The sequence below is a fragment of the Macaca nemestrina genome, chromosome 5 (assembly GCF_043159975.1).
Source record: "Macaca nemestrina isolate mMacNem1 chromosome 5, mMacNem.hap1, whole genome shotgun sequence".
Classification (NCBI taxonomy): domain Eukaryota; kingdom Metazoa; phylum Chordata; class Mammalia; order Primates; family Cercopithecidae; genus Macaca; species Macaca nemestrina.
The window spans coordinates 15935008-15960822 of record NC_092129.1 but is presented as its reverse complement, the minus strand read 5'-3'; the positions used below and the strand labels follow the sequence as shown (position 1 = coordinate 15960822).

The following is a 25815-nucleotide window of genomic DNA, read 5'->3' as shown; positions in this document are numbered from 1 at the left end:
GTTGCTTTGTATATCTGGGGAGAAGAGAGTGTAACCAGGAAAGCAGATGAAGGCATTTTTTAAATCAAAAAAACAGCTTACTGCCTATGAGTCTTTACCGATCTTGCTACTGATGCCACCACAGGTGTCTTGGAGGGAAGGACAGGAAGGTTTTCGGGTAAGTGATGGAGTAAGGAGCTTCCATGCTATGGGCTTCCCCGTGATCACTAATGGCAATGCAACTCTTTGGAAAAGTAACTCATTTGGTCATAGATACTAAATTTAAAAATATTCACACTCTGAAAACAGAATAATAGCACCTGCCCTCTGATTACCCAAGAGCGGCTTTGTGAATATTAATATGAATACAAAAATAGTTACACAGATTTTAAGTATTTGCCATTCCATAAGTATTTACTAAGCATCAATTTGTGCATGGCATTTCACTCATCTGGAGATCTCGAGGTAATCCCCTGCCCTTGTGTATTCCATAGGTATTTGGGAGACAGACATAAGTAAACTGGCATTAGTTACAAGATGATGTGAAGAGGTCTTTGCTGCCGCCTTCTCCCCTACTGGAAGAACCCAAAGTTAAGAAAGACAAGGTCAGGCCGGGCGCGGTGGCTCACGCCTGTAATCCCAGCACTTTGGGAGGCTGAGGCGGGCGGATCATGAGGTCAGGAGATCAAGACCATCCTGGCTAACACGGTGAAACCCCGTCTCTACTAAAAATACCAAAAAAAATTAGCTGAGCATGGTGGCGGGCGCCTGTAGTCTCAGCTACTCGGGAGGCTGAGGCAGGAGAATGGCATGAACTCAGGAAGCGGAGCTTGCAGTGAGCTAAGATCGTGCCACTGCACTCCACCCTGGGCAACAGAGCGAGACTCCGTTTCAAAAAAAAAAAACTACAAAAATTTAGCCAGACGTGGTGGGCGGTGCCTGTAATCCTAGCTACTCAGGAGGGTGAGTTAGAAGAATGACATGAATCCAGGGGGTGGAGGTTGCAGTGAGCTGAGATCATGCCACTGCATTCCAGCCTGGGCAACAGAGTGAGACCTCCGTCTCAAAAAAAGAAAAATACAAAAAATTAGCCAGAAGTTGTGGGGGGTGCCTGTAATCCTAGCTACTCGGGAGGCTGAGGCAGGAGAATCATTTGAACCCAGGAGGTGGAGGTTGTAGTGAGCAGAGATCGCGCCATTACACTCCAGCCTGGGGGATAAAGTGAGATTCCATCTCAAAAAAAAAAAAAAAGAAAAAAACAAAGAGGTCAAACCTGATCATTACTAGAGAACTCAAGAAAGGCTTAGGAACAGAAGGTCCCAGGTGGGAACGGATTGTTTAAAAGGAACAGTTAGACTTCACAGGCCACATTGATTCCACATTTTTAGGTGACCACATCCTGTCTACCCCCCAACACACACACACACACTTTAGGTTTATTTTATAGAAAAAAAGAACCAGAGAGGCACTGAACTGGGGGACACAAGGCACTGAGGAGAGAATGAGGTACCACTGAAAGGAAGTGGAGTCGGCATCCTCAAGGGCGAAGTGAGACCTGCTCACCCTTTCCCAAGGTGTGAGATGCCATGGCCAGGGTCATACTCCCATCATCACCGTGTGCTGCTGTGACTCACAGCACCTTACAGTTGATTATCTGTGCCAACATTTAATACCAATCCCTCTATTAGACTTGTGTCCCAACATGACCCAGCACCAGCACAGTGCCTGGATCTTGCTATAGAGAGGATGGTACCTGAGCACCTCAGATAGAACAAAAATACTGGCTAGAGGGAAGCATAGGGATTGTAGCTATATACAAGCTTAGATTCTTTTTAAAATATGCTTTTATTTTTTTGAGATGGAATTTCGCTCTTGTCACTCAGGCTGGAGTGCAATGGTACAATCTCAGCTCACTGCAACCTCTGCCTCCTGGGTTCAAGTGATTCTCCTGCTTCAGCCTCCTGAGAAGCTGGGATTGCAGGCACACACCACCACACCTGGCTAATTTTTGTAATCTTAGTAGAGACGAGTTTTCACCATGTTGGCCTGGCTGGTCTCGAACTCTTGACCTCAGGTGATCCACCCACCTTGGCCTCCCAAAGTGATGGGATTACAGGCATGAGCTACTGCGCCTGTTCTAAAATATGTTCCTCTTTTATATGTTCTGCTACCAATAATCTACGTTTAAAAATAAAGCAGGGGTAACACACATGTTAATTATTCAATTTCGCCTTCCACAATGAATACGTATTTGAAAACATCATGTTGTATACAACAAATACAATTTTGTCAACTAAAATAAATTTAAAATAAAACAGACGAGATGTATATTATACACACACATATAAACACACTTCTGTATATGCACTGATATCTCTGGAAGGTGCACAAAAGGGAGTGGTTACCTTAGTGGGGGTTAAGGCTGGGGGGTCAAAAGTGAGTAAGCTCACTTTTCAATTCACCTTTGTACTATTTGATTTTATTACTAAATGAATATATTACCCCCCATTATAATAAAAACAACTTTGTGTCTGTTTCTATTGCTACTGGACTGCAGCTATCAAGGCTGCTTGATTAGAGTCCCTTTGGAGGTCATTCTTTGCATGGAGCCCCAACAGAGTTCCCCAAGCAGTGTGGTGAGCTCCCAGCTGCATTATCTTCCCAGACTTGCCAGGACAACTAAGTGTTTTCACGGCCCATAACCTCATTAGCTTAGTTAGGGTGTCCCACCTGGTTTTCCCAGCCGTAACAATTACGAAAAATGTTTATTACTTCCCTTTTGTGGATAGTCTTTTTTACTAAAATTGTGAGCATTATTTTCTGATGAAAATTCCTCCCTTTGTGGTTGGTTTTAGTTTTTCTTGATAGAGTGCCTTGGGAATAATAATAATAGTTGGGTTTTGTTTGTTTGTTTTGAGACAGAGTCTTGCTCTGTTGCCCAGGCTGGAGTGCAGTAGCGCAATCTCTGCTCACTGCAAGCTCTGCCTCCCGGGTTCACGCCATTCTCCTGAGTAGCTGGAACTACAGGCGACCACCACCACGCCCAGCTAATTTTTTGTATTTTTAGTAGAGACGAGATTTCACTGTGTTAGCCAGGATGGTCTAGATCTCCTGACCTCATGATCCACCCACCTTGGCCTCCCAAACTGCTGGGATTACAGGCTTGAGCCACCGTGCCTGGCCAATAATGATAATAGTTATAGCACCGAATATTGTTTGCTTAGTAAGTATATAAGGCTGTTTATAAGGTTGTTTATAAGGTTGTTTATAAGGTTGTCTATAAGGCTCCCATAACAAAGCACCACAGACTAGGAGGCTGAAACAAAAGAAATCTATTTTCTCACAGTTCTGGAGTCTAGAAATCTAAGACGTCGGCAACATTGGTTTCTTCTGAGGCCTCTCTCCTTGGCTTGTAGATGGCCGTCTTCTCCCTGTATCATCGCTTTTGGTCTCCTTCTGTGTCTGTCTGGGTCCAAATTTCCTCCTCTTATCAAGGACACCAGTCCTATTGAATGAGAGCCCACCCTAGAAACCTCATTTTAATTTAATTGCCTCTTTGAAGACACTATCTGCAAATGCAGTCACACTCTGAGATACATAGGATTAGAGCTTCAACATATAAATTTGAGGGGGTCAAAATTCAGCCCATAATAATATATATAGGGCAATATGCTAATTGCTTTACAAAGATCTCATTTAAATCTGACAGCCAATTGCATGCAAGAAAGCTGAAGCATGGAGAGATTAAGCAATAAGATTAGGTAGTAGGCGGTAGAGTCATAATTCAAATCCAGGCAGACAGACTCCAGATCCCACACTCCACCACCACCTACACTACATATGGGCTTCTTCACTCATTCTACCAGATCCATTCAAATTTCCCAAAGGAGGGAAAATGAAGTGCCTGCTGTCACAAGCAAATAGAAAAATACCATTCTCCAAGCCAGTGGGAGGTAACAGAGGCGCCCCGGCTAGTCCTCAAGTCTGTCCTTGTGAACCATAGTCTCTTACTCCATCCTTACCGCTCCAGGGAGCCTCTAGCAGTGAGTGGTGTGGTCAAAGGTAGGCCATTAAGTCTATGCTCATGCCTGACCAAATCCATGAAGATGAAGTAGGAGTGGGATGACAGAGCCAGCCCCTGCTTCCTCATGGAAAGTACAGGGGACAAAACTTGGATATCACATAGTTAGGAGCTTGAAATCCAATCCTCTCCTGCCCAGTGGCAAGACTTCTAGAGTGCTGTTTTAGAAGGAGCCAGAAAAGGTCAAGGTTTGCCCAGCATTATCTGGCATGAGGCAAAGTATCTACAGGATCTCTGCCAGAGCAGCGTGCATAGCTGTAAACTCAAGTCACTGAAAGCAGAGATGGCAGCAGTCAAGGAAGGACACCTGGAGTGTCATTTATTATAATTGCTTAGATAAGACAAGGGAGAGTATGGTCATTTAGTCTCTCTCCACTAAGTTCAGCTTCAACTTTCCCACTTATATCTTTTCCTAAGTGATATGGTTTGGCTGCGTCTCCACCCAAATTTCATCTTGAAGCTCCCACAATTCCCAGGTGTTGTGAGAGGAACCAAGTGGGAGGCAACTGAATCATGCGGGCAGGTCTTTCCTGTGTTGTTCTCTGGTAGTGAATAAGTCTCCCAAGATCTGATGGTTTTATAAGGGATTTCCCCTTTCTCTTGGCTCTCATTCTCTCTTGCTGCAGCCACATAAGACGTGCCTTTCACCTTCCGCCATGGTTGTGAGGCCTCCCCAGTCACGTGGAACTGTGAGTCCATTAAACCTCTTTCTCTTTATAAATTACCTAGCCTCAGGTATGTCTTTATCAGCAGCGTGAAAACAGACTAAAACAGTGAGTTGGTACCAGTAGAGTGGGGTGCTGCTATAAAGATACCAAAAAATGTGGAAGCAACTTTGGAACTGGATAACAGGCAGAGAGGGTGGAGCAGTTTGGAGAGCTCCGAAGAAGACAGGAGTATGTGGGAAAGTTTGGAACTTCCTCGAGACTTGTTGAATGGCTTTGACCAAAATGCTGATAATGATGTGGAAATCCAGGCTGAGGTGGTCTCAGATGGAGATGAGGAACTTCTTGGGAACTATAGTAAAGGTGATTCTTGCTATGTTTTAGCAAAAAGACTAGTGGCATTTTGCACCTGCTCTAGAGATTTGTGAAACTTTGAATTGAGGGAGATAATTTAGGGTATCTGGTGGAAGAAATTTCTAAGCAGCAATGCATTCAAGAGATGACTTGGGTGCTGTTAAAAGCATTCAGTTTTAAATGGGAAACATAGCACAAAAGTTTGGAAAATTTGCAGACTGATGGTGCAACAGAAAAGAAAAACCCATTTTCTGAGGAGAAATTGAAGCTGGCTGCAGATATTTGCATAAGTAACGAGGAGACAAATGTTAATCCCCAAGACAATGGAAAAAATGTCTCTAGGTCATGTCAGAGATCTTTGCGGCAACCCCTCTCATCACAGGCCCAGAAGCCTAGGAGGAAAAAATGGTTTCATGGGCCAGGCCCAGGGCCCTCCTGCTGTGTGCAGTTTAGGGACTTGGTGCCCTGCTTCTCAGCCGCTCTAGCCATGGCTAAAAGGGGTCAATGTACAGTTCCAGCCATGGCTTCAGAGGGTGCAAACACCAAGCCTTGGCATCTTCCACATGGTGTTCAGTCTGCAGGTACACAAAAGTCAACAACTGAGGTTTAGGAAACTCGCCTAGATTTCAGAGGGTATGTGGAAATGCCTGGATACCTAGGCAGAAGTTTGCTGCATGGGCGGGGCCATCATGAAGAACCTCTGCCAGGGCAGTATGGAAGGGAAATGTGGGGTGGGAGCCCCACACAGAGTCCCTACTGGGGTAATACCTAGTGAAGCTATGAGAAGAGGGCCACCATCCTCCAGACCCCAGAATGGTAGGTCCACTGACAGCTTACACCATGTACCTGGAAAAGCCACAGACACTCAATGCCAGCCTGTGAAAGCAGCCAGGAGGGAAGTTATACCCTGCAAAGTCACAGGGGCGGAGCTGCCCAAGGCCATGGGAACCCACCTCTTGCATCAGTGACCTGGATGTGAGACATGGAGTCAAAGGAGATCACTTTGGAGCTTTAAGATTTGACTGCCCTGGCTGGGCATGTGTGGCTCAAGCCTGTAATCCCAGCACTTTGGGAGGTCGAGACGGGTGGATCACAAGGTCAGGAGATCGAGACCATCCTGGCTAACACAGTGAAACCCCATCTCTACTAAAAAATACAAAAAAATAGCCAGGCAAGGTGGCAGGCGCCTGTAGTCCCAGCTACTCTACTCGGAAGGCTGAGGCAGGAGAATGGCGTAAACCCAGGAGGCGGAGTTTGCAGTGAGCTGAGATCGGGCCACCGAACTCCAGCCTGGGCAACAGAGCGAGACTCTGTCTCAAAAAAAAAAAAAGATTTGACTGCCCTGCTGGATTTCAGACTTGCATGGGGTCTTTTGCCCCTTTGTTTTGGCCAATTTCTCCTATTTGGAATGGCTGTATTTACCCAACGCCTGTACCGGCATTGTATCCAGGAAGTAACTAACTTGCTTTTGATTTTACAGGCTCATAGATGGAAGAGACTTGCCTTGTCGCAGATGAGACTTTCGACTGTGGACTTCTGAGTTAATACTGAAATGAGTTATGATTCTGGGGGGCTGTTGGGAAGACATGATTAGTTTTGAAATGTGAGGACATGAGATTTGGGAGGGGTCAGGCATGGAATGACATGGTTTGGCTGTGCCCCCACCCAAATTTCACCTTGAATTGTAGCTCCCACAATTCCCACGTCATGGGAGGGACCCAGTGGGAGGTAATTGAAATCTTGAGGTTGGATCTTTCTCCTGATGTGCTCACGGTGGTAAATAAGGGGTTTCCCCTTTCACTTGGCTCTCATACACCAAGTGTTTGAGACTCAGAAAGTGTAAAGCAGGGTAGGGAGGTTTTATGGGGAACATGGGGGAACATGGGGAAACACCTGACTCATGCTCCAAGTTAGAATTGTTTAACCAGATTATCACTATAGTTGTTTTAAACAAGTACAAATAGGGCTGTGGCCACTAAGTGCAGGCTTTCAGCTGCTGGGCCCTGCAGGGAAGGGAAGTCAGGAGAAGGATCTCAATTTCTGCCTGACATGCAATTTGAAAACTTTTCCACTCTAAAGCAGAAACATCTATAATCATCTCAATTAGGAAATTATTATTCAAGTAAAACATTTACTAAGACATGCAGTGAGTAACAGCTGTTTCGGTAGACCGGATGTTACCAAAGATGTTAGATATCACTAGAGAACTTATATGTCATTTTCAAAATGCCTATGTGAAGTACAAATACTATTCCTATTTTAGGAACCCAATACAACCATCACATAAATTTTGAAGCACTCAAATTCTAAACTCTGGACATATTCTTGACTAATTTCTGAGGTAGAGGTGCCAAACTCATTTTTAAACATGACTGAAACTGGCATAAAAACAGATACATAGACCAATGGAACAGGATAGAGAACCCAGAAATAAATCTAGACATTTACAGCCAACTCATTTTCAACAAAGGTGCCAGGAATGTTCAATGGGGAAAGGACAATCTCTGAAAAAAACAGTGCTACGAAAACTGGGGATCTATATGCAGAAGAGTGAAACTAAACCCCCACCTCTCACTCTATACAAAAATCAAGTCCAAATGGATTTAAGACTAAAATATAAGACCTAAAACTATGAAACTACTCAAAGAAAACATGGGTAAACACTTCAAGACATTGGTCTGGGCAAAGACTTTTTGAGGGTAAGGCCTCAAAAGCACAGGTGACAAAAACAAAAATTCACAAATGGAATTACATCAAGCTAAGAAGCTTCCGAACAGCAAAGGAAGCAATCAACAAAGAACCCACAGAATGGGAGAAAATATTTGCAAACGACCCATCACGATGACTTACGCCTGTAATCCCAACACTTTGGGAGGCCAAGGCGGGTGGATCACTTGAGGTCAGGAGTTTGAGACCAGCCTCGTCAACATGGTAAAACCCCGTCTCTACTAAAAATACAAAAATTAGCTGGGTGTGGTGGCACACGCCTATAGTCCCAGCTACTAGGGAGGCTGAGGCAGGCTTGAACCTGGGAGGCAGAGGTTGCAGTGAGCTGAAATCGTGCCACGGCACTCCAACCTGGGTGACAGAGTGAGACCCCGTCTCAAAAACAAACAAAAGCAAACAAAAAAACCCTACCCACCTGACAAGGGATTAACAATCAGAATACATACGGAGCTCAACAAATCAATAGCAAAAACACACAACACAACAAACCAAGTAATCTGATTTTTACATAAGCAAAATATCTGAATAGACCTTTTATTTTATTTTAATTTTATTTTTTGAGATGGAGTTTCGCTCTTGTTACCCAGGCTGGAGTGCAGTGGCATGATCTCAGCTCACTGCAACCTCTGCCTCCGGGTTCAAGCACTTCTCCTGCCTCAGCCTGCCTAGTAGCTGGGATTACAGGCGACCACCACCACACCCAGCCAATTTTTTGTATTTTTAGTAGAGATAGTGTTTCACTATGTTGGCCAGACTGGTCTCAAAACTCCTGACCTCAGGCGATACACCCGCCTCAGCCTCCCAAAATGCTTGGATTACAGGCATGAGCCACCATGGCTGGCTAAATAGACATTTGTCAAAAGAAGACGTACTAGTGGCCAACATGTAATGAAAAATGTTCTGGATAAGCAGAAACTGATTATGAAAAAAAAAAAAAGAAAGAAAATGCCTGACATCACTAATCATCAGTAAAATGCAATCAAAACCACGAGATATCTCCTCACCCCAGTTAGAATGGCTATAATCAAAAGAACAGAAAATAAAGAGATGCTGGCCAGAATGTGGAGAAAGTGGAATGCTCCTACACTGTCGGAGAAATGTAAATTAGTACAGTCACCACATAAAACAGTATGGAGATTCCTCAAAAAACTAAAAATAGAACTACCATATGATGCAGCAATTCCACTGCTGGGTATATATCCAAAGGAAAGGAGATTGGTGTATCAAAGAGATAGCTGCACTCCCATGTTTACTGCAGCAATATTCACAATGACCAAATATGGAATCAACCTAAGTGTCCTTCAACAGATGAATGGATAAAGAAAATGTGGTATATACATGACGGAATATCATTCAGTCATAATAAAACGAAATCCTATCATCTGCAGCAACACAGATGAAACTGAAGGACACTATGTTAAGGGAGTTATTTCACTTAACAGAAAGACAAATATTGCATGTTCTCACTCAGACATGGGAGCTAAAAAATTAATCTCATGGAGGTAGTCAGTAGAATGGTAATTACCAGAGGCTGGGAAGGGTATGGGACAGAGCAGAGGGCAGCAGGTTGGTTAGCAAAAACATAAATACAGTTAAGACAGAAGGAATAAGTTCTAGTGTTTGATAGCACAGTAGGGTGACTACAGTTAACACTAATTTATTGTATATTCCAAAATAGCTAGAGATTTGGAATGTTCCCAACACAAAGAAATGATAAATATTTGAGGTGATGGATATCCCAGCTACCCTGATTTGCTCATTACACATTGTATGCATGTATCAAATTATCACAGGGAACCCATAATTATGCGTAACTATTATGTATCAATTCAAAATCAGTGAAACTGAAACATGAATCTTCAACCAACATCACTATTGTTATCAATATTTTATTCAAACAAGCTTTTATATGGTCCAGAGCTATGTAAACAGTGAGTAGTCTATTTTTTGTTTGAGATGGAGTCTCGCTCATGCAGTGGTGTGATCATGGCTCACTGAAGTGTTGAACTCCTGGGCTCAAGGTATCCTCCCACCTTGGCCTCCCAAAGCACTGAGATTACAGGTATGAGCCACCGCACCCAGCCTAGGTGAGTGGTCTTAAATTCAGATATAATAAACCTACAAGATCATTCCTACCCCTGTAAGCCCCCCAAATCAAAATTGATTGGTGAAAACCTGCCTAGAAGGGCAAGCTCCAAAAGATCTGAGCTTTTGTTTTAGGAAGGACTTCAAACAACAGCATTGATTATTTCCTGCATTGGACCAAACAGCAGTGGAGGGAATAGAATACAGGAGATCTCTTCCTCTCCAGTTTTCCTTTAAGAAAGTGCACAGAATTTCAAGGATCTACAAAAGCAGCATAACTTAATCAATCTGTAAATTAGCCTAAGAAAAAAACCATTGTGACCAGTAGAAGATCCAGTTTTGTGCACTGATGAAAGCAGTGGTTCTCAATCCTGGCTGCACATTACAATTATGGGGGATTGGGGAGGAGGAGTTACTTTTTTAAATATCCATACTCAAAATCCACTCCAGACCAATCAAATTGGTATTTAAGTTAAAATGCTGGGCATCAGCCATTTTTAAACACTGTCAGGTGATTCTAACAGCACCCACGTTTAAAAACCACTAGAGTAAAGGTTAATCACTTGGGCAGAGGACAAGAACACATTTTGCAATCACGTTTTTCCCTTGGGTCCTCTTTCCTTCTTGAGCTTATGAATTCTGGAGGGTGTAGAAGCAAAATGTCACTTTCCTCTGCTTCAGTAAGACTAAGAACTTCCTATATCACTGTATTAGTGTGTTTTCACGCTGTTGATAAAGACAGACCTGAGACTAGGTAATTTACAAAAGAGGTTTATTGGACTTACAGTTCCACATGGCTGGGGAGGCCTCACAACCATGGCGGAAGGCAAGGAGCAGCAATTCACATCTTATATGATGGCAGCAGGCAAAAAGAGGGCTTGTGCAGGAAAACTCCCCCTTATAATAACCATCAGATCTCTATCACAGGAACAGCACGGGAAAGACCTGCTCCCATGATTCAGTTACCTCCCACCAGGTCCCTCCAGCAACACACGGGAATTGAGGACGAGATTTTGGTGGGGACACAGCCAAACTGTATCAATCACCAACAGAAAAGAAAGACTTTGCACCCTGAGACAAAACAAAAATGATAGATAAGAATCTAACTGTTTCTGATCTAAAAAACAATAAAACCTTGAATGTTTCCCGTAAACCTGGACTCCCTAAGAAATTTTATCCTTGGTTTTTGCTGTGCTACATCTGAAGATTTGCCATACCTTTGTGAATATAATAATTACGTGAGGCAGTTACTGTTTTTCCACCATGAACAGTCTAATGCAAACTCAGAAACCTTGATGGTTTTTAATTTTTTCCTTCAAATACTTACGTTTTTTATTTGGCAAGCCAGTCATTCTCTTGCTCTCTTTGCAGGTAAACTTTTCCTTTTCTAAATGCTTCTGTCTCTGAGTGTTTCTTCAACAAGGGTGAAGATTCACAGAGTGCTTGGACACAGAACTGGATACTCTGCTCCTGGGGGCAGAGTTCACTGCAAGTGACAAGGGAAAGGGCTAAGAAATGAGAACCTGCTCTGTCAGCCCAAGGGTCTTTGGAACTGTAATCCAAGATCTAGTTTGACCATAAATATATTCTCTTGGCTGCACTGAATAAATCTCAAAAGTTGGTGTCAGGCTCCTTTGTTGTAGGCTTCTTAAGCCTTCTTACCTATATTCACCTCAACTACATGGTTCCAAGTAATTTCTACAAAACTCTAAATCAAAAATTACCCCCGAGACATATACAAGCACTAGAAATGGACAAACAAAAACACACACCAAGGAGCCAAGAGTTTCGCTACTTTCCGTTTCTAAAACTGGGCAAAACCTAGCACAGTAAGAGCTACTGGCTCTTCTGCTGACAGGAATCTTGTCATGGCAAATTTTACTTGAAATAGAAAAACATAAGCTTGGTGAAGGCAAGGATCTTATCTACCTTCTCCTGTTACATTCCCAGGGCCCTGGTTACTGAACATGGTAAATGCTCAGTAAATATCTGTTAGATAACTGAAATGCATGGATTTGGAAAACTTTCTGGTCCACACAGATGAGAACTGTAATAATATCTCTTGCAAACTGGGACTCCTCTTAAGAGTTCACTCAAGTAGAAATCTTACCCTCTTAGGAGAAAGCTTTCTTTCTTGGTAAAAATCAAACAGTCCACAAACCTTGTCTAATATGCTCTTCCAAAAAAGTCTGCAGTTTGGTGTGATTTTGTTTTTCCAGTTCTGAGGCAGATGAACCAGGCCATCCATCCCAGGGCCTGCCAACTTGCATCCCATTCAGACATCCATTACCAATATTTATGAAGCCTAGCACTTCTCTGGTACAGAGCAGACAGTGGAAATTCTCTTTTGATGATAACAGCTCATCAACAGAGTGGTGGGAGTAGGAGGGTAGAAGTAGCCACTTTCTAGATGGGAACAATGTCATCAACCCAAAGGGAACCCCTTCATAGGCTAACCAGCAACTCCTGAGGCAAGGCCCAATAAGGGCAATGGCATCTACTCAAGTCAAACAGGTTTCCTCTGGAATTGGGACCAGAGATACACAGAGGATGGGCCAGGAATGCAGAAAACAAGTGGTCCCAAGGAGGGGCAGAACTGCTGTGAGAGAGGCAGAGAACAGCCCATTTATAGTTCTCTGACCATACACCTTCTGGTTCCAAGGTGGTCAGAAGGATCTCTGTTTGTAAATGAATGAGCACAAAACACAGAACCATTCATTTGGCAGAAAACTGAGATCAAAGCTGTACCTGCTACTGCAAGGACAAAAAAGAAAGTTAATTAATACTTAGTCTACAGAGCCTCACATGCAGTAAGCCCTCAAGCACTTGTTCAATGACTAAACAAAAATTGCAAGCAGAGATAACAAAACTTTGAGGTAGTTGCCGGACACAACCTTTCTTTGAGTTCACTTATTCGGTACATGGGTCCTACTGACATGATCATAATGGGCCTAAAGTCTGAGACAGTACTTTAAAAGTATGTGTTTCTCTATTCTCTTCCTACAGCTGCTCTCTTCTGGAAAAACTTAAGGAAAAAAATCTAAGACAAAAAACACAAACACAACAAAATATTAAAAACAAAATTACCATAAGATCCAGCAATTCCACTTATGGGTATATATCTCAAAAGACCTGAAAACAAGATCTCCAAGAGAAAGTTGTACACCCATGTTCACAGCAGCGTATTAACAACAGCCAAAATGTAGAAGCAACACAAATGTCCATTGACAGATGAATAAACAAAATGTAGTATGTATATACAATGGTGTATCATACAGACTTAAAAAGAAAAGAAATTCTAACACATGCTACAATAAGGATGATCTTTGAAGACATTATGTTAAGTGAAAGAAGCTAGTAATGAAAGGACAAAAACTGTATGATCCCACTTACATGAAGTACTCTGAGTAGTCAAATTCATAGACAGACAAAGTAGAATGGTGGTTGCCAAGGCCTGGGATGGGGGCGTAGAATGGCAGTTATTGTTTAATGGCACAGAGTTTCAGTTTTGCAAGGTAAAAAATGTTCTGTGGATGAGTGGTAGTGATGGTTGTACAACAATGTGAATATACTCAATGCCACTGAACTGTACAATTTAAAATGTTACAAGGTACATTTTCCATTAAGTATATTTTATCAAAATTAAATAATTTTTATTGGAAAAGCATCATATAATCTCAACAAGTTGTTCTGAGCTGACCGGGCGCAATGGCTCACACCCGCGATCCCAGCACTTTGGGAGGCCGAGGCAGGCAGATCACGGGGTCAGGAGTTCAAGACCAGCCTGACCAACATGGTGAAACCCCGTGTTCACTAAAAAATACAAAAATTAGCTGGGCGTGGTGGTGCACACCTGTAATCCCAGCTACTCGGGAGGCTAGGGCAGGAGAAGCGCTTGAACCCAGGAGCCGGAGGTTGCAGTAAGCCAAGATTGTGCCATTGCACTCCAGCCTGGGCGACAGAGCAAGACTCTGTCTTTTAAAAAAAAAAAAAAAAAAAAGTTATTCTGAGCTAAAAGCCGGCCCGTCATCTAACTTCAAAACATTCCTCCAGGCCACCCGTTAACTAATCATAACCAAATGTATCAAAGGCAAGCTGCAATAAATTTACAGAATCTACTAAACACATTCTGCAATTAAAAATCCAAGCAAAGGAAGACATAAGAGCAATATACAAGAATAGTCACAGGGTGGGGTATGGTGGCTCACACCTGTAATCCTAGCATTTGGGAGGCTGAGGCGGAAGGATTGCTTGAAGCCAGGAGTTTAAAACCAGCCTGGGCAACAAAATGAGACCCTGTCTCTGAAAAAAAAAAAAAAAAAAAAAAGCCAGGTAAGGTGGCATGCAACTGTAGTCCCAGCTGCTCAAGAAACTGAGTAGCTGGGATTACAGGTGTGAGCCGTCATGTCCTGCTCTTAGCTCAGTTTTTAGCTCTTTTGAGAATCTCTATTTTGCAGGTACCTGTGTGTGGCAGGCACGCTCTAAGGTGACCCCCAGTGAGTCACATCCGTGTTCTAGCCTCTACCCTTGAGTTTGGGTGGAACTCATACCTTGCTTCTAGACACTAGAATATGGCAAAGGTGATGGGATGTTATTCCCATAATGACATAACGTCATACAAGACTCATTTAGAGATTCTCCTGCTTGCTTTGAAGAAACTGCCATGTTGCGAGAGGCATCTGTGAGAGGGCCACATGACAAGAACTGTGGGAGGCCTCCCGAAGTTGAGCGGTGTCCAGCTGAGAGTCAGCAAGAAACACGGACCTCAGTCTACAAGAGTAAGGTCCTGTATGGAAGCAGCCCCCGTGAGATGGTAAATGTCTGTTGTTTTAAGGTGTTCAATTTGTGGTAATGTGTTACCCAGCAATAGAACACTTGGGTATTAATTACTTAGGTATCAGCAGACACTTACCTAAGAACTGAACGCTAACTCTTAGAATTGCACTAAGTCTTTTCCTTCCAATATGGAACTTTAACAACGCCTATGATCTCATAGGACCATTCACATTTGGTTTGTGGAACCATAGTGAATTTTCCAGTGTGGATTTTGAGATTTTCTGCCATGTTCTTATCATCCTTCTCTTCCTGAGCTGCATCTTCTACCCTGTAACAGTAAATGCAGAAGGTGGAATTCCTATTCTAGCAAGCCTCCTAGCTGCCAAGTAACTGCTACTGCCTAGATTCCAACAACCTGAGAAAAAGCAGTAAGTGAAGCAGAAGTAATTTCCAAGTTCTAAGGGAAAAGTACACCATACAAAGAGCAAAAGGGCCGGGCACAGTGGCTCATGCCTGCAATCTCAACACTTTGGGAGGCTGAGGTGGGCGGATCACTTGAGATCAGGAGTTTGAGATCAGCCTGGGTAACATGTGAAACCCCCCTCTACTAAAAATACAAAAATTAGCTGGGCATGGTGGCGCACGCCTGTAATCCCAGCTACTCAGGAGGCTGAGGCAGAAGAATCACTTGAACGAGGGAGGCAGAAGTTGCAGTGAGCTCTGAGATCACGCGATTGCCTCCAGCCTGAGCGACAGAGTGAGTGAGACACTGTCCCCCACCCCCAATAAATAAATAAAAATAAAAAGAGCAAGAGGGTTTTTACCATTAACGTCACCGCCCTCTCCAAAGCTGTTAGGTCATGACATGAACCAAGACTGTAGCAGGCATATAAGGTGAATGGGCCATGGTCAAGAAAGATGCTGTATTTTACTTAAGACAAAACAACGGCAAATTTATAGAAATTAAGTAAGAGAAAGCAAGCCTACTCCAATCAGGTAGAAATGAGAAGTTATTCAGCGTAAAATTGGAGGAAGTAAACAAAATTGCATCAATTCTAGTCATTTTTCAAAGGATCACCTGCACCAATTCTGCCATATACATATGAAGTACCCTTTCTGATCCTTGACTTCTAGGTCACCAAGTCACCTTCTAATTGGTTTCCCAGGTACTTCAGACTCAGGAAAGAGAAAGCCTGGATGGGTGACACAAGTATTCCAATCATTGGAAAAGGCTGTGCCTCACTGTAAATTACACTTGCAGAGCGGTTTACAGTAACTGTGATATGATTACCACCCAGACCTGGTGAAGAGCTAATCTTGAGCAAGGCTCAGACCCAGCCTCTGTTCCTAAGGTAGGCAAAGGACCTCAAAAGACCCCATCGACAGCCCTACTACTAATCTAGTAACACTGAAACAGCTCTTAAAATTAGAACACAGTGTCTCTAAATCCCATTTGAACAGAGAATATTAGCATATAAAAATAACTTCTTTTTAAAATGTCTGTAAAGATAGTATCATCTCCATAATTGAATGAAATAACTGTATTTCACTGAATCTAAGCCACTGATTGTAAAACACATTATTTTATATATACATATGGGAAAAAACTGTCAATTAAACTTTGTCACAATGTTAAATGATTACTTTCAAGACATGTCCTGATTTCAGAGATGTTAACAGTATGGGGGCAAAAAGCGCAACTTAGAGTCAATGAAATGCAGTACTAAAAAAATATATTCTTCAGGTAATTATTCAAATAAGTTATTAAACATTAAGTACATTAAACTGACATGTAATCATTTATCATTAGCACATTCTTAAAGCTATTTATCATTTTGGTTTCACTTTTCATTTGAAATGAAGAATGCGCTGTCACTTGTACTAATTTCTAGCAGACATTTTGCACAAACTTTAAAACTTACGGATTCCCAATTTGGAAATCATCTCATTTTTATTTCTAGAATCACAGATCAGGAGGCCAGATAAACAAGGCCTATGTTAAATGACAGAGTGCAGGGCTAGGAGTCCAGGCTTGAAGCCCGGCCCCTTGGGCCCTGCTCTGTGTTCTCTTCATTGAAATGAGAAATCAAACGAGTCATTAGCATTCTTTGATCCAACCCTACAGATAAGGTAAAGCAATTAATAAGTCTCCATTTCTCTTTTATGAAACTATTCTCAACTTTCCTGGAAAAATATTGATACCTGATAATTTGTTCAACCAATCAACTCAACTCCTACATGGTCTCATTCTATGAAAACAATATCCACCTTCTCAAAAACAAATGCCTTCTTTGCGTGCTCTGAGGGGTGGAGACCATAAAATACTTCCTGATCAGTCACACGTGAAATACTAGCCTTATAACAAGATCCTATTGCATGTGTATGAGACCATTCGGTTACTTATGGAAGACTCTGGGAATTACAGAACATTTCAAAACTTTTTAGCATTTGCTACAATTTGGACCTAAAAATTTTAATCCCCAAAGCATGGTGAAAATCTGCTAATGCTCTGCTCTGAATGACCTCCTTAGAAGTGGCAATTATTCAAAGATGTCAGTGAGTAATCCATCTTCTCTAAGTGTTAGTCCCTTTTGTCCTGGTTTCTGGCAAGTGCTTCATATGGAACTGCCAGTATTAACAGGAGAGGACTCAAACACCAGTGCATTTGATGGATATTGGTTATAGATTTCAGCTGTGGGCTCCGTCAAACTACTTCTAGATGTGTCTATTATAGAACGCCTCATTGTATCATCCGTTTCAATCATTTCAAAATCCATTTCATTCCATTTTTCTGCATCCTCCTCTTCATTCTCTTCCTCATATTCATTTAGCCCAGAGCTAGAAAGCAAAGCTTTCTGGTCCTCACTCTTTCTGTTTTCTTTTCGCTGGTGATCAAGAGGTGAAGTGGCTAATTTATATAGCACAGGAAATAAAACACCAGTGGCTATTGATGCTCCCAAAGAGGTATACAGAACTACAGGCAAATCAGGGTATTTTCCTTGAAGAATTCCAATGACTGCAGGAATAGCCATTTCTCCCAGGGCAGCACCAACTACAAAAAACGCTGCAGATTTCCCATGGATGGTCGTGTACTGCTCAATCCAAGAAATACCACTGGGAAATGTGGTTGCCATTGAAGCCCCATACACTGCAGTTGCTATCCAGAGACAAATTGGCTTCTTGTCAAAAAGCACCAGAAATAAAGATGAAGTCAGGCTGCCAATGTTGCTCAACACAATCATGGTTCCAGGCTGTAAACAGGTAGCAAAAAAGATTGCCAGGCCCCTGCAGACTGCAAATGTCCCCCAGAAGATGGAGTTCAACCCAGCGGCTTCACTTTCTTTCATGCCAGCATGGGTGGTTGCAAATGAGAAAACATAAGAGCCATATGTTACCTCGGCTCCAACATAAAAAAAGAAGAACAGAAAAAGGAGACAAAGAAGGGCGTTGTGATATTTTGCTCTTCGAGATGTCTGAGCAGATGCTCTTGTTTTTTCCTGCTTTGAGCTATTCTTGAAAAACAGACCAAACAAAATGACAGAAACTAAGAACATGTAAGTACCAATAACAGCATAAGCCCACAGTAAATTCGTATCATTAGGTACTCCAAACAGAGCTTCTGAGTCAGCCTCAGATGATCGGTTGAGTGCAGGATGATGAAAGTCAGACTCCGTGCAGTTTTCAGCAGACGCCGTCGGACCCAATGCCAGTTTCGCTAGCAGTGGAGCCAAAAAGGCACCCAAGGCAAAAGAGAAGTGTAAGGCCTGCATATGTGGGGCTCCTTTGTCCCCCCAAAGAGCCAAGATAAGGACGTTACCACCTGTCAATGAAAGACGGAAAAAACTATTTAAGTTAGACACAGTAACTTATCTTAAAAAAAAAAAGTTCACTTATCAGAAAGGAGTGAGTCTATTTTACACAGTACAAGCATATAATATTCTAATTATCAAACACTGCAACTAAATCAATTCTGAGTAAGGAACTCTAACCCACTACCATCGGACAACTCTAGGCATTATAACATCACATACTCACAAATCGAATTCTACAGTCTAGTAGACTACTACCTCCTAGAGCCAAGCACATTAGCTAGAGGCTTTTTATAATAAAGTTCTAACATCAGACTGGGGAAGAAATACTCACATATTTATTAATATTTTAAATATACATTTAAAAGGCAAAATTTTCTCATCAGCTAGTAGCCAGATTACCAAAGCTTTCTGTACTTGCTCTTGGGAGCCACTTGAGGAAAATTACTTACGTATGTAACAGATGCAAAACGCACGTCCAGGAACCTGAATACGCCAAGATTCTAGTGTGCCCATTAGAGGAAACAAGGATACCGTTTAGCATCTGACTTTATACTATCTAAATATCTAGAAGGAGAAAGGCAAGAAGCAGCACATCTTGGGCTATCTTCTTTTTTTTAACAGATATTTTCAGATAAATAAATAATTTTACCCTATAATTTCATAACCACATTAAGCCTGAAGTAAAACAAAATATTTCCCCAACAGATCACGTAACAGGAGAGCAGGGAAGGGAGGGATAGAAAGCTGGTTTTAGGGAGTAAACAAATGTCACCTATGTTATTTAGTAGGTTTTTTGTTTGTTTGTTTGTTTTCAGACCCAGGCTGGAGTGCAATGGCATGATCTTGGCTCTCCACAACCTCCATCTCTTGGGTTCAAGCAATTCTCTGGCCTCAGCCTCCCGAGTAGCTGGGATTACAGGCACGCACCACCATGCCTGGCTAATTTTGTATTTTTAGTAGAGATGTGGTTTCTCCATGTTGGTCAGGCTGGTCTTGAACTCCTGACCTCAGGTGATCTGCCCACCACAGCCTCCCAAAGTGCTAGGATTACAGGCGTGAACCACCTGGCAGTTATTTAGTAGGTTTTAAAAGACATGACGATAGGGAAAAGAATCTACTGCAGGAGGACAGGAACTTTGGGGACACAAAAGAAAAAGAGCCTAGTCCACACCATAGATCTCTCTTGGCTTGGAAGTCAGGGTACATGTCCAGTTGGATTGCTGCTTCTATACTTTCACAGCCAAATAACGGTTCCAAACTTGGTTTAACCTATTAAACCACCAATTCCTCCCATACTAGCATGATAAAGTTCTACCCAAGATGAAAGCCTATTCACCTGCACTGTAATTACCCACATAGGGGCCCTTCCCTGTTTGGGCACTGTAAATCAACTATCGCTCATAGAACAAAATTCTTTAAGTTCATTTCAGAGTTGGCTGCTCAGAAACAGTCCCCTTAATTGGTAAGAAGAGCTGCTAGAAGGGTGATTCATTCTGAGTGACTCATGACCAACTCAGTAGGTATGTGTCATTTTAGGGGGCACTGCAAGTGATAGCTGAATATCATCTGCTGTACTTCTTCTAGCAGAAAGTCCCTACTCCCAGAGATGACGTTGTAAGAGCTCACTAACCTGTATCCAGAATGCCAATTGAAGTACCAAAGACACACATCATGACAGTGAGTAACACTGCTGTCTTGCAAAAAGGAACAAGATAAAGACCAACTGTGGTAGCCAACATTGAGATTCCTGGGAAGGTAAAAAGTCAGCTATAAAAAATAATATCCATGCAGTCATGGATCAAGTCAACATCATAAATGTCCAAACATGCAAAATCAGGTCAAATTTAAATTAGGTAATGAGTAGATCAGAGTTTTTGCTTCTAAAAGTGGTTATTTCATTTGAATCTTTTATAATCTTTATGGATTATGAAATCTAAATAATTATAACACAAATACGTTTCTAGCATTGCTAGTAATCAAACTGTAAATTATACCATAAGGCCAAGTTTTATACCAAAAGAGAGAAGCCAAAATTAATTGAAATGACTCACATTTAAGAAACTATCAGGAATTTTTAGACATGAGGAAAAATATTAAAAAGACAAAAATAAAAAATAAAATGCAATTACTACAGTAGGTTGTAGTAAAATTTACTAAATAAATTAGTTTGGGAAGTAGAGAGGAAAATACAAGAAATATGTTCTTTCAACCCACTTTGGAAATAAGAGGGATTATTTATTAATTACAATAACAAATTATTATTCTTGCTTCCAAAGAATTTTATCATATTAACCTAAATTTTCTCTAAATATTCCAATTTATTCAAAAAAGGTATATGTTAAAAGCTTTGCCAGGCCAGGTGTGGTGGCTCACACCTGTAATCCCAACACTTTGGGAGGCTGATCCTTTGAGCTCAGGAGTTCCAGACCAACCTGGGCAACAAGGTGAAACCCTGGCTCTACTAAAAATACAAAAACTAGCCAGGCATGGTGGCATGCACCTGTGGTCCCAGTTAACTGGGAGGCTGAGATGGGAGAATTGCTTGAGCCCAGGAGGTGGAGGTTGCAGTGAGCAGAGATCGCACCACTGCACTTCAGCCTGGGCAACAGAGGAAGAGGAGACCCTGTCTCGAAAAAAAAAAAGAAGCTTTGCCATCTAATTCCAGGGTGAGACAGAGCACTCTGGGGTTGTCCAACGACAACATGGGGCAGCAGGGACAAAAACATAGCCTACATCAGTCCACCCAACCCCCCTTCCCTCTTCATTCCCAATCCAGCGTGTAGCCTGGGCAGGTTCAAGGAGCTCATTCTAATCTGCGGTGACCCCAGGAAATCTGCGCTAAACCCTGATAAGCAGAGTTTTTTGGACAATCAGTGTGTGATCCAGGAGTGGTATCTAAATTACAGTGGTTGGGAAGGCTAAGGATTGCTAACACATTCTAGAGCTAATCGAAATTTCCAGAGGGCCCCAGCACAGATTCCCTCTGTCAAGGTGAAAGCAGGTACCAGGGAAACTCAACTGCCATTGAGAACACCTAAACACTACCCATTTCAGTTGCCAACCATTCTGCATGCTAGTATTTTCATATTTTCAAGGACAACTTGTAAATTCCCCGACAGTCATAAAGAAGCTAAAATTAGCATTTACTTACCCAAAAGTAAAAAGTAATTCATGACCTCAACAAGCAATCCACCAATCACAGAGCCACTCAAATATCCAAAGGCACGACCCACAAAAATGAAAGACAGGCTACTGATATTTCGGTTCACGTTTGTTGCCAAATCTTGAAACGTGGGTCCCACGATAGCAACACTCAATCCCTAAAATTTAAAAAGACAAAAGTTTTTACTTATTAAAATAATGTCTGACTATGTGGTAGTTTCTTCCACTATAAAAAAAGGGGTGGAGGGTCTGGGATTTAAAATGTGATATAGGGAATTAGACTACTGGTTTTTCAGTTTTGACTAAAACTCTCTTTTTTTTTTTTTTTAAGTTTTGACACCTCTCAATTTTTAAAACAATTTTTTTTGTTGCAATCCTGTTTCCTTTCTGAACAATACCTTTAAAATACTACTCTGTATTAATAAAATGTATTAAAACTATTCTTGAAATGGTTTCGTATATTTTGAAATACACTACATGCACAAATAAGAATTTGGGTGTTAAAAATTTAAATTGGCTGGGCACGGTGGCTCATGCCTGTAATCTCAGCATTTTGGGAGGCCGAGGCAGGCGGATCACTAGGTCAGGAGTTTGAGACCAGCGTGGCTTACACAGTGAAACCCCATCTCTACTAAAAATACAAAAAATTAGCTGGGCATGGTGGTGGGTGCCTGTAGTCCCAGCGACTTGGGAGGCTGACGCAGGAGAATCGCTTGAACGTGGGAGGCAGAGGTTGCAGTGAGCCGAGACTGCAGCACTGCACTCCAGCCTGGGCAACAGAGCAAGACTCTTGTCTCGAAAAAAAAAAAAAAATCATAATTAATTAAATTAAGTCAGGCGTGGTTGCTTACGCCTGTAATCCCAGCAATTTGGGAGGGAGAGGTGGTAGGATTGCTTGAGCTCAGGATTTTGAGAGCAACCTAAGCAACCATCTCTACAAAAATAAAAATAAAAAAATCAGTCAGGCGTGGTGCCACATGCCTGTAGTCCCAGCTACTAGGGAGGCTGAGATGGAAGGATCGCTTAAGCCCTGAGATTGAGACTATAGTTGAGTTCTGACTGAGCCACTGGAAAACATCAAAACATTGATCAAGACATCAAAATATGATTCCTGTTTTTTATGTTGTTAAACAGCAATACTTCTGGATGCACATGGGGTTCTTCCCCTGAACTACACATATAAAACATACTGGAGATAAACAATTTAAATGTTTCAAAATTCACACTTTTCTTCCAAGCCATCAGAATTAGTCAGTAGAGGTTGCTTAGAAAATATTACACGCCCAAATATAGAATGACTCTAACAATAAAACTTCACTCAAAGACAATGCAGGGTCAGCAAGAACTAAGGATTACAGTTGACTTTCAGAGGAAATTCACTGGACACTTAGAGAAAAAAATGTTTCCAATCAGTCTACATTTCCAGAATAACTGATTCTAATTGCCCTGCTCTGCTCTAAATGCATGGGGTGCGCCCCTGCCCAACCCATAACAGTCCAAGACTAAGGACCAACGTGGGCCCAGGTGCACAGCAAGCACCTAGTACTTCGAGAGAAGCCTGAGCACAGAATCTAATCAAATTAATGTTTTCAAAGGATTCACAACAGGACCTGACAGTCAGTGACAACTCACCAAAAGTCTGAAGTGATTTCTTTCTTCACCCCTCCCCACCGCCCCCAATCAAAATACTCTAAGAAACAATTGTAGCTCAGAGTCCCTGAGATGGTAAGTGACCACAAAAGACTCTTGGGAGGACTCATCCTCTCAACTCCCCCAGGATCATAATTATCAAGTGATAAGGAGGTTTCCGAAAAGTGAATTGAGCGGTGGCCCAGGCATTTGGCAAAAGGCGCTTCTAGGCTTGCCCTTTGCTCCAAGAAAAACATTTAGGAATCTCAAGGTTGGTTTTATTAACAAATAGGACTGTGGGCAGAGTAAGACACGTATTTCTGGCTCTATCACTTAACCAGCTGTGTGATCCAGAAAGTCACTTTCCCCTCCGGGCCTAGTTCCTTATCTGCAAAATTAAGCGGTTGGCTGAATTTGGTTAGACTCCCAGGAAGAAATTCCAGAAAAGTAGTTTTTCTGTGTAATAATTTGGGGGTTGAGTGGGTGGGTGCGCAGAGCAGCGGCCAAAGACCTGGGCAACCCTTCTTGCAACCTTCCCATTCCACCAAGGAGCCGTATGAAGGCTTGCTGGGCCGGGCGCAGTGGCTCACGCCTGTAATACCAGTACTTTGGGAGGCAGAGGCGGGAGGATCACTTGAGGTCAGGAGTTCGAAACCAGCCTGGCCAATATGGCGAAACCCTGTCTCTACTAAAAATACAAAAATTAGCTGGGCTTAGTAGCAGGCGCCTGTAATCCCAGCTACTCGGAAGGCTGACGCAGAAGAATAGCTTGAACCGGGAGGCGGAGGTTGCAGTGAGCCGAGATTGCGCCACTGCACTCCAGCCTGGGCAACAAAGCAAGACTCCGTCAAAAAAAAAAAAAAAAAAAAAAAAAAAAAAAAAAGCCTTGCTGGAGCTGAAAAACGTATTCAGAAAATCTATTTTACACTTGACAATAACCCTCCAAGATTAGAATTGTGCCCAATTTCCAGATAATGAAACTGAGGTCCAGACAGATTAGGTAACACGCCTAAGGTCAGTTTTCAAGTGGCGAAGTGCGAGACTCGAACGTCCCGGCCTGGGAGGGTTGCAGAACCGGCTCTCACCAGCCCCAGGAAGGAAGCAAACAGCATCAAGGTGGTGAACCATCGCAGCATGCTCCCGGTGGCACCGCTCTGCCGGGAGACCACCACCACCTCCGGCTCCGGCTCATTCTCCGCCGGGGCCTCCGCCTGCAGGAGCCGCTGCCCCGCAGCCGGGGGCCCGGCCCCACGGAGCTCCACTTCCAACTCCAGCTCGGCGGCTCCGGAGAAGTCGTCTTGCTGCCGCCGTGCTTCTCAGTGGAACCTCTGGAGCTCCGAGACAAGCACCGGCCCCGCCCCGAGGCACGGCTGTCCCTCCGGGCGCCACCTCCCAGCGGACCGCCCCGAGCCGGGGCAGAGAAAGCGAACTTCCGAACTCAGCAGGTGTTCGGATCAACGGACGCTAGCCCTCCAGCAAGCAGGCGCATGCGCGGGTCACGTGGCGGAAATGTGGCCTCTCGCCAACAGGGATCGCGCCTCAAGCCGGAAGTTGATATGGTTGCCTAAGAGACCGGACGTGGCTCTCTAGCCTAGGCATCATACTTAGCTGAGCCCACAGAGGCTGCCGGACTTGCGCCCCATGGCGGAGCGAGCTGAAGCTGCAGCCTGGGACCAGAGAATCAAGAGGTAAAAATGCGCCAAACCACTATGAGGAAAATGGGCCAAGAATTGCACCGTAGCTCCTCGCGCCGGCTCCCCGGTCTCCTGGGGAGGGGAGGGAGCCTGAAGATCTGGTCCTTATACAGCTTTCTGAAATCCCTGAGATCTGTCGATGAGTTGCTCATCTTTCACTCCACAAGTATTTGTTGAACGTCATTCTGTAAGTTATCACGTATATTATCTCAGTTAACCCTCATAACACCCCAAATTCCACGTTATCCCCGTTGTACAGATAGAAAGATTAAGTCATAGAAAATAATTAACAATTTGCCCAAGCTCAGTCATCGAATTAGTGGCCATATATAAACAGTGTAACAGTAGCTCAAGAAAGAAATCGGGATCCAAAGCTGTGGTTTCAAACACAATTCCTGAAATAATTCCAATTCCTGAAATAATTCCATCGTTGTAAAGAAGTGGAGCGTGGCATCGATTTGAGGAATTGTTTCCTTTTGCTCTTTAACAAAGCAGACCACAGCCTCAAAATGTTATATACTTTTCTTTGCCGTCCATTGGAAATGTTCTTTTCCACCTGATTCTTCCAACTTTCATCCACTTAGGCTCCCAGACTACAAAACTGAGTCTCATCATTCCTTGCAACCCATCTCTCCAGACTTACTCATTCAGTCATTAAGTCTTCCCCCCACCTGCACCCCCGCTTTTTTGTTTTGTTTTGTTTTGTTTTTTCTTTTTTGAGACAGAGCCTATGTCGCTCGGGCTGGAGTGCTGTGGCGCTTTTTGGTAGAGACGAGGTTTCACCCTGTCGGCCAGGCTGGTCTTGAACTCCTGACCTCAAGTGATCTGCCTGCCTTGGCCTCCCAAAGTGC

General features: G+C 42.9%; 1 protein-coding gene and 1 long non-coding RNA gene across 2 annotated transcripts in view; both read right to left on the bottom strand.

The window, feature by feature from the left end:
• The window catches only part of LOC139363282 (uncharacterized), a 40858-nt gene extending 33903 nt beyond the window's left edge, over positions 1-6955 (bottom strand). Inside the window, exon 1 of the long non-coding RNA XR_011623292.1 lies at positions 4002-6955. This is a non-coding gene — a long non-coding RNA (uncharacterized lncRNA). The remainder of the gene's footprint in view (positions 1-4001) is intronic.
• A 3691-nt stretch (positions 6956-10646) lies between these two features.
• On the bottom strand, positions 10647-24800 carry LOC105492080 (major facilitator superfamily domain containing 4B). The gene is made up of 4 exons (XM_011758965.3): positions 24356-24800; positions 21631-21799; positions 20110-20226; positions 10647-18487 (listed from the first exon to the last, which is right to left on the bottom strand). The coding sequence occupies exons 1-4, from the start codon at positions 24404-24406 to the stop codon at positions 17283-17285; spliced, it is 1542 nt and encodes a 513-aa protein (XP_011757267.2). The 5' UTR covers positions 24407-24800; the 3' UTR covers positions 10647-17282.
• Positions 24801-25815: the final 1015 nt, after the last annotated feature.

What these genes read in the sequence shown, in the direction of transcription:
- LOC105492080 (XM_011758965.3), bottom strand. Translation starts at nt 24,406, where the DNA reads ATGCTGCGATGGTTCACCACCTTGATGCTGTTTGCTTCCTTCCTGGGG. An exon ending in TTGCTTCCTTCCTGGGGCTG is followed by an intron (nt 21,800 to 24,355) that starts GTGAGAGCCGGT and finishes TTTAAATTTTAG; the next exon opens with GGATTGAGTGTTGCTATCGT. An exon ending in GAATTACTTTTTACTTTTGG is followed by an intron (nt 20,227 to 21,630) that starts GTAAGTAAATGC and finishes TTACCTTCCCAG; the next exon opens with GAATCTCAATGTTGGCTACC.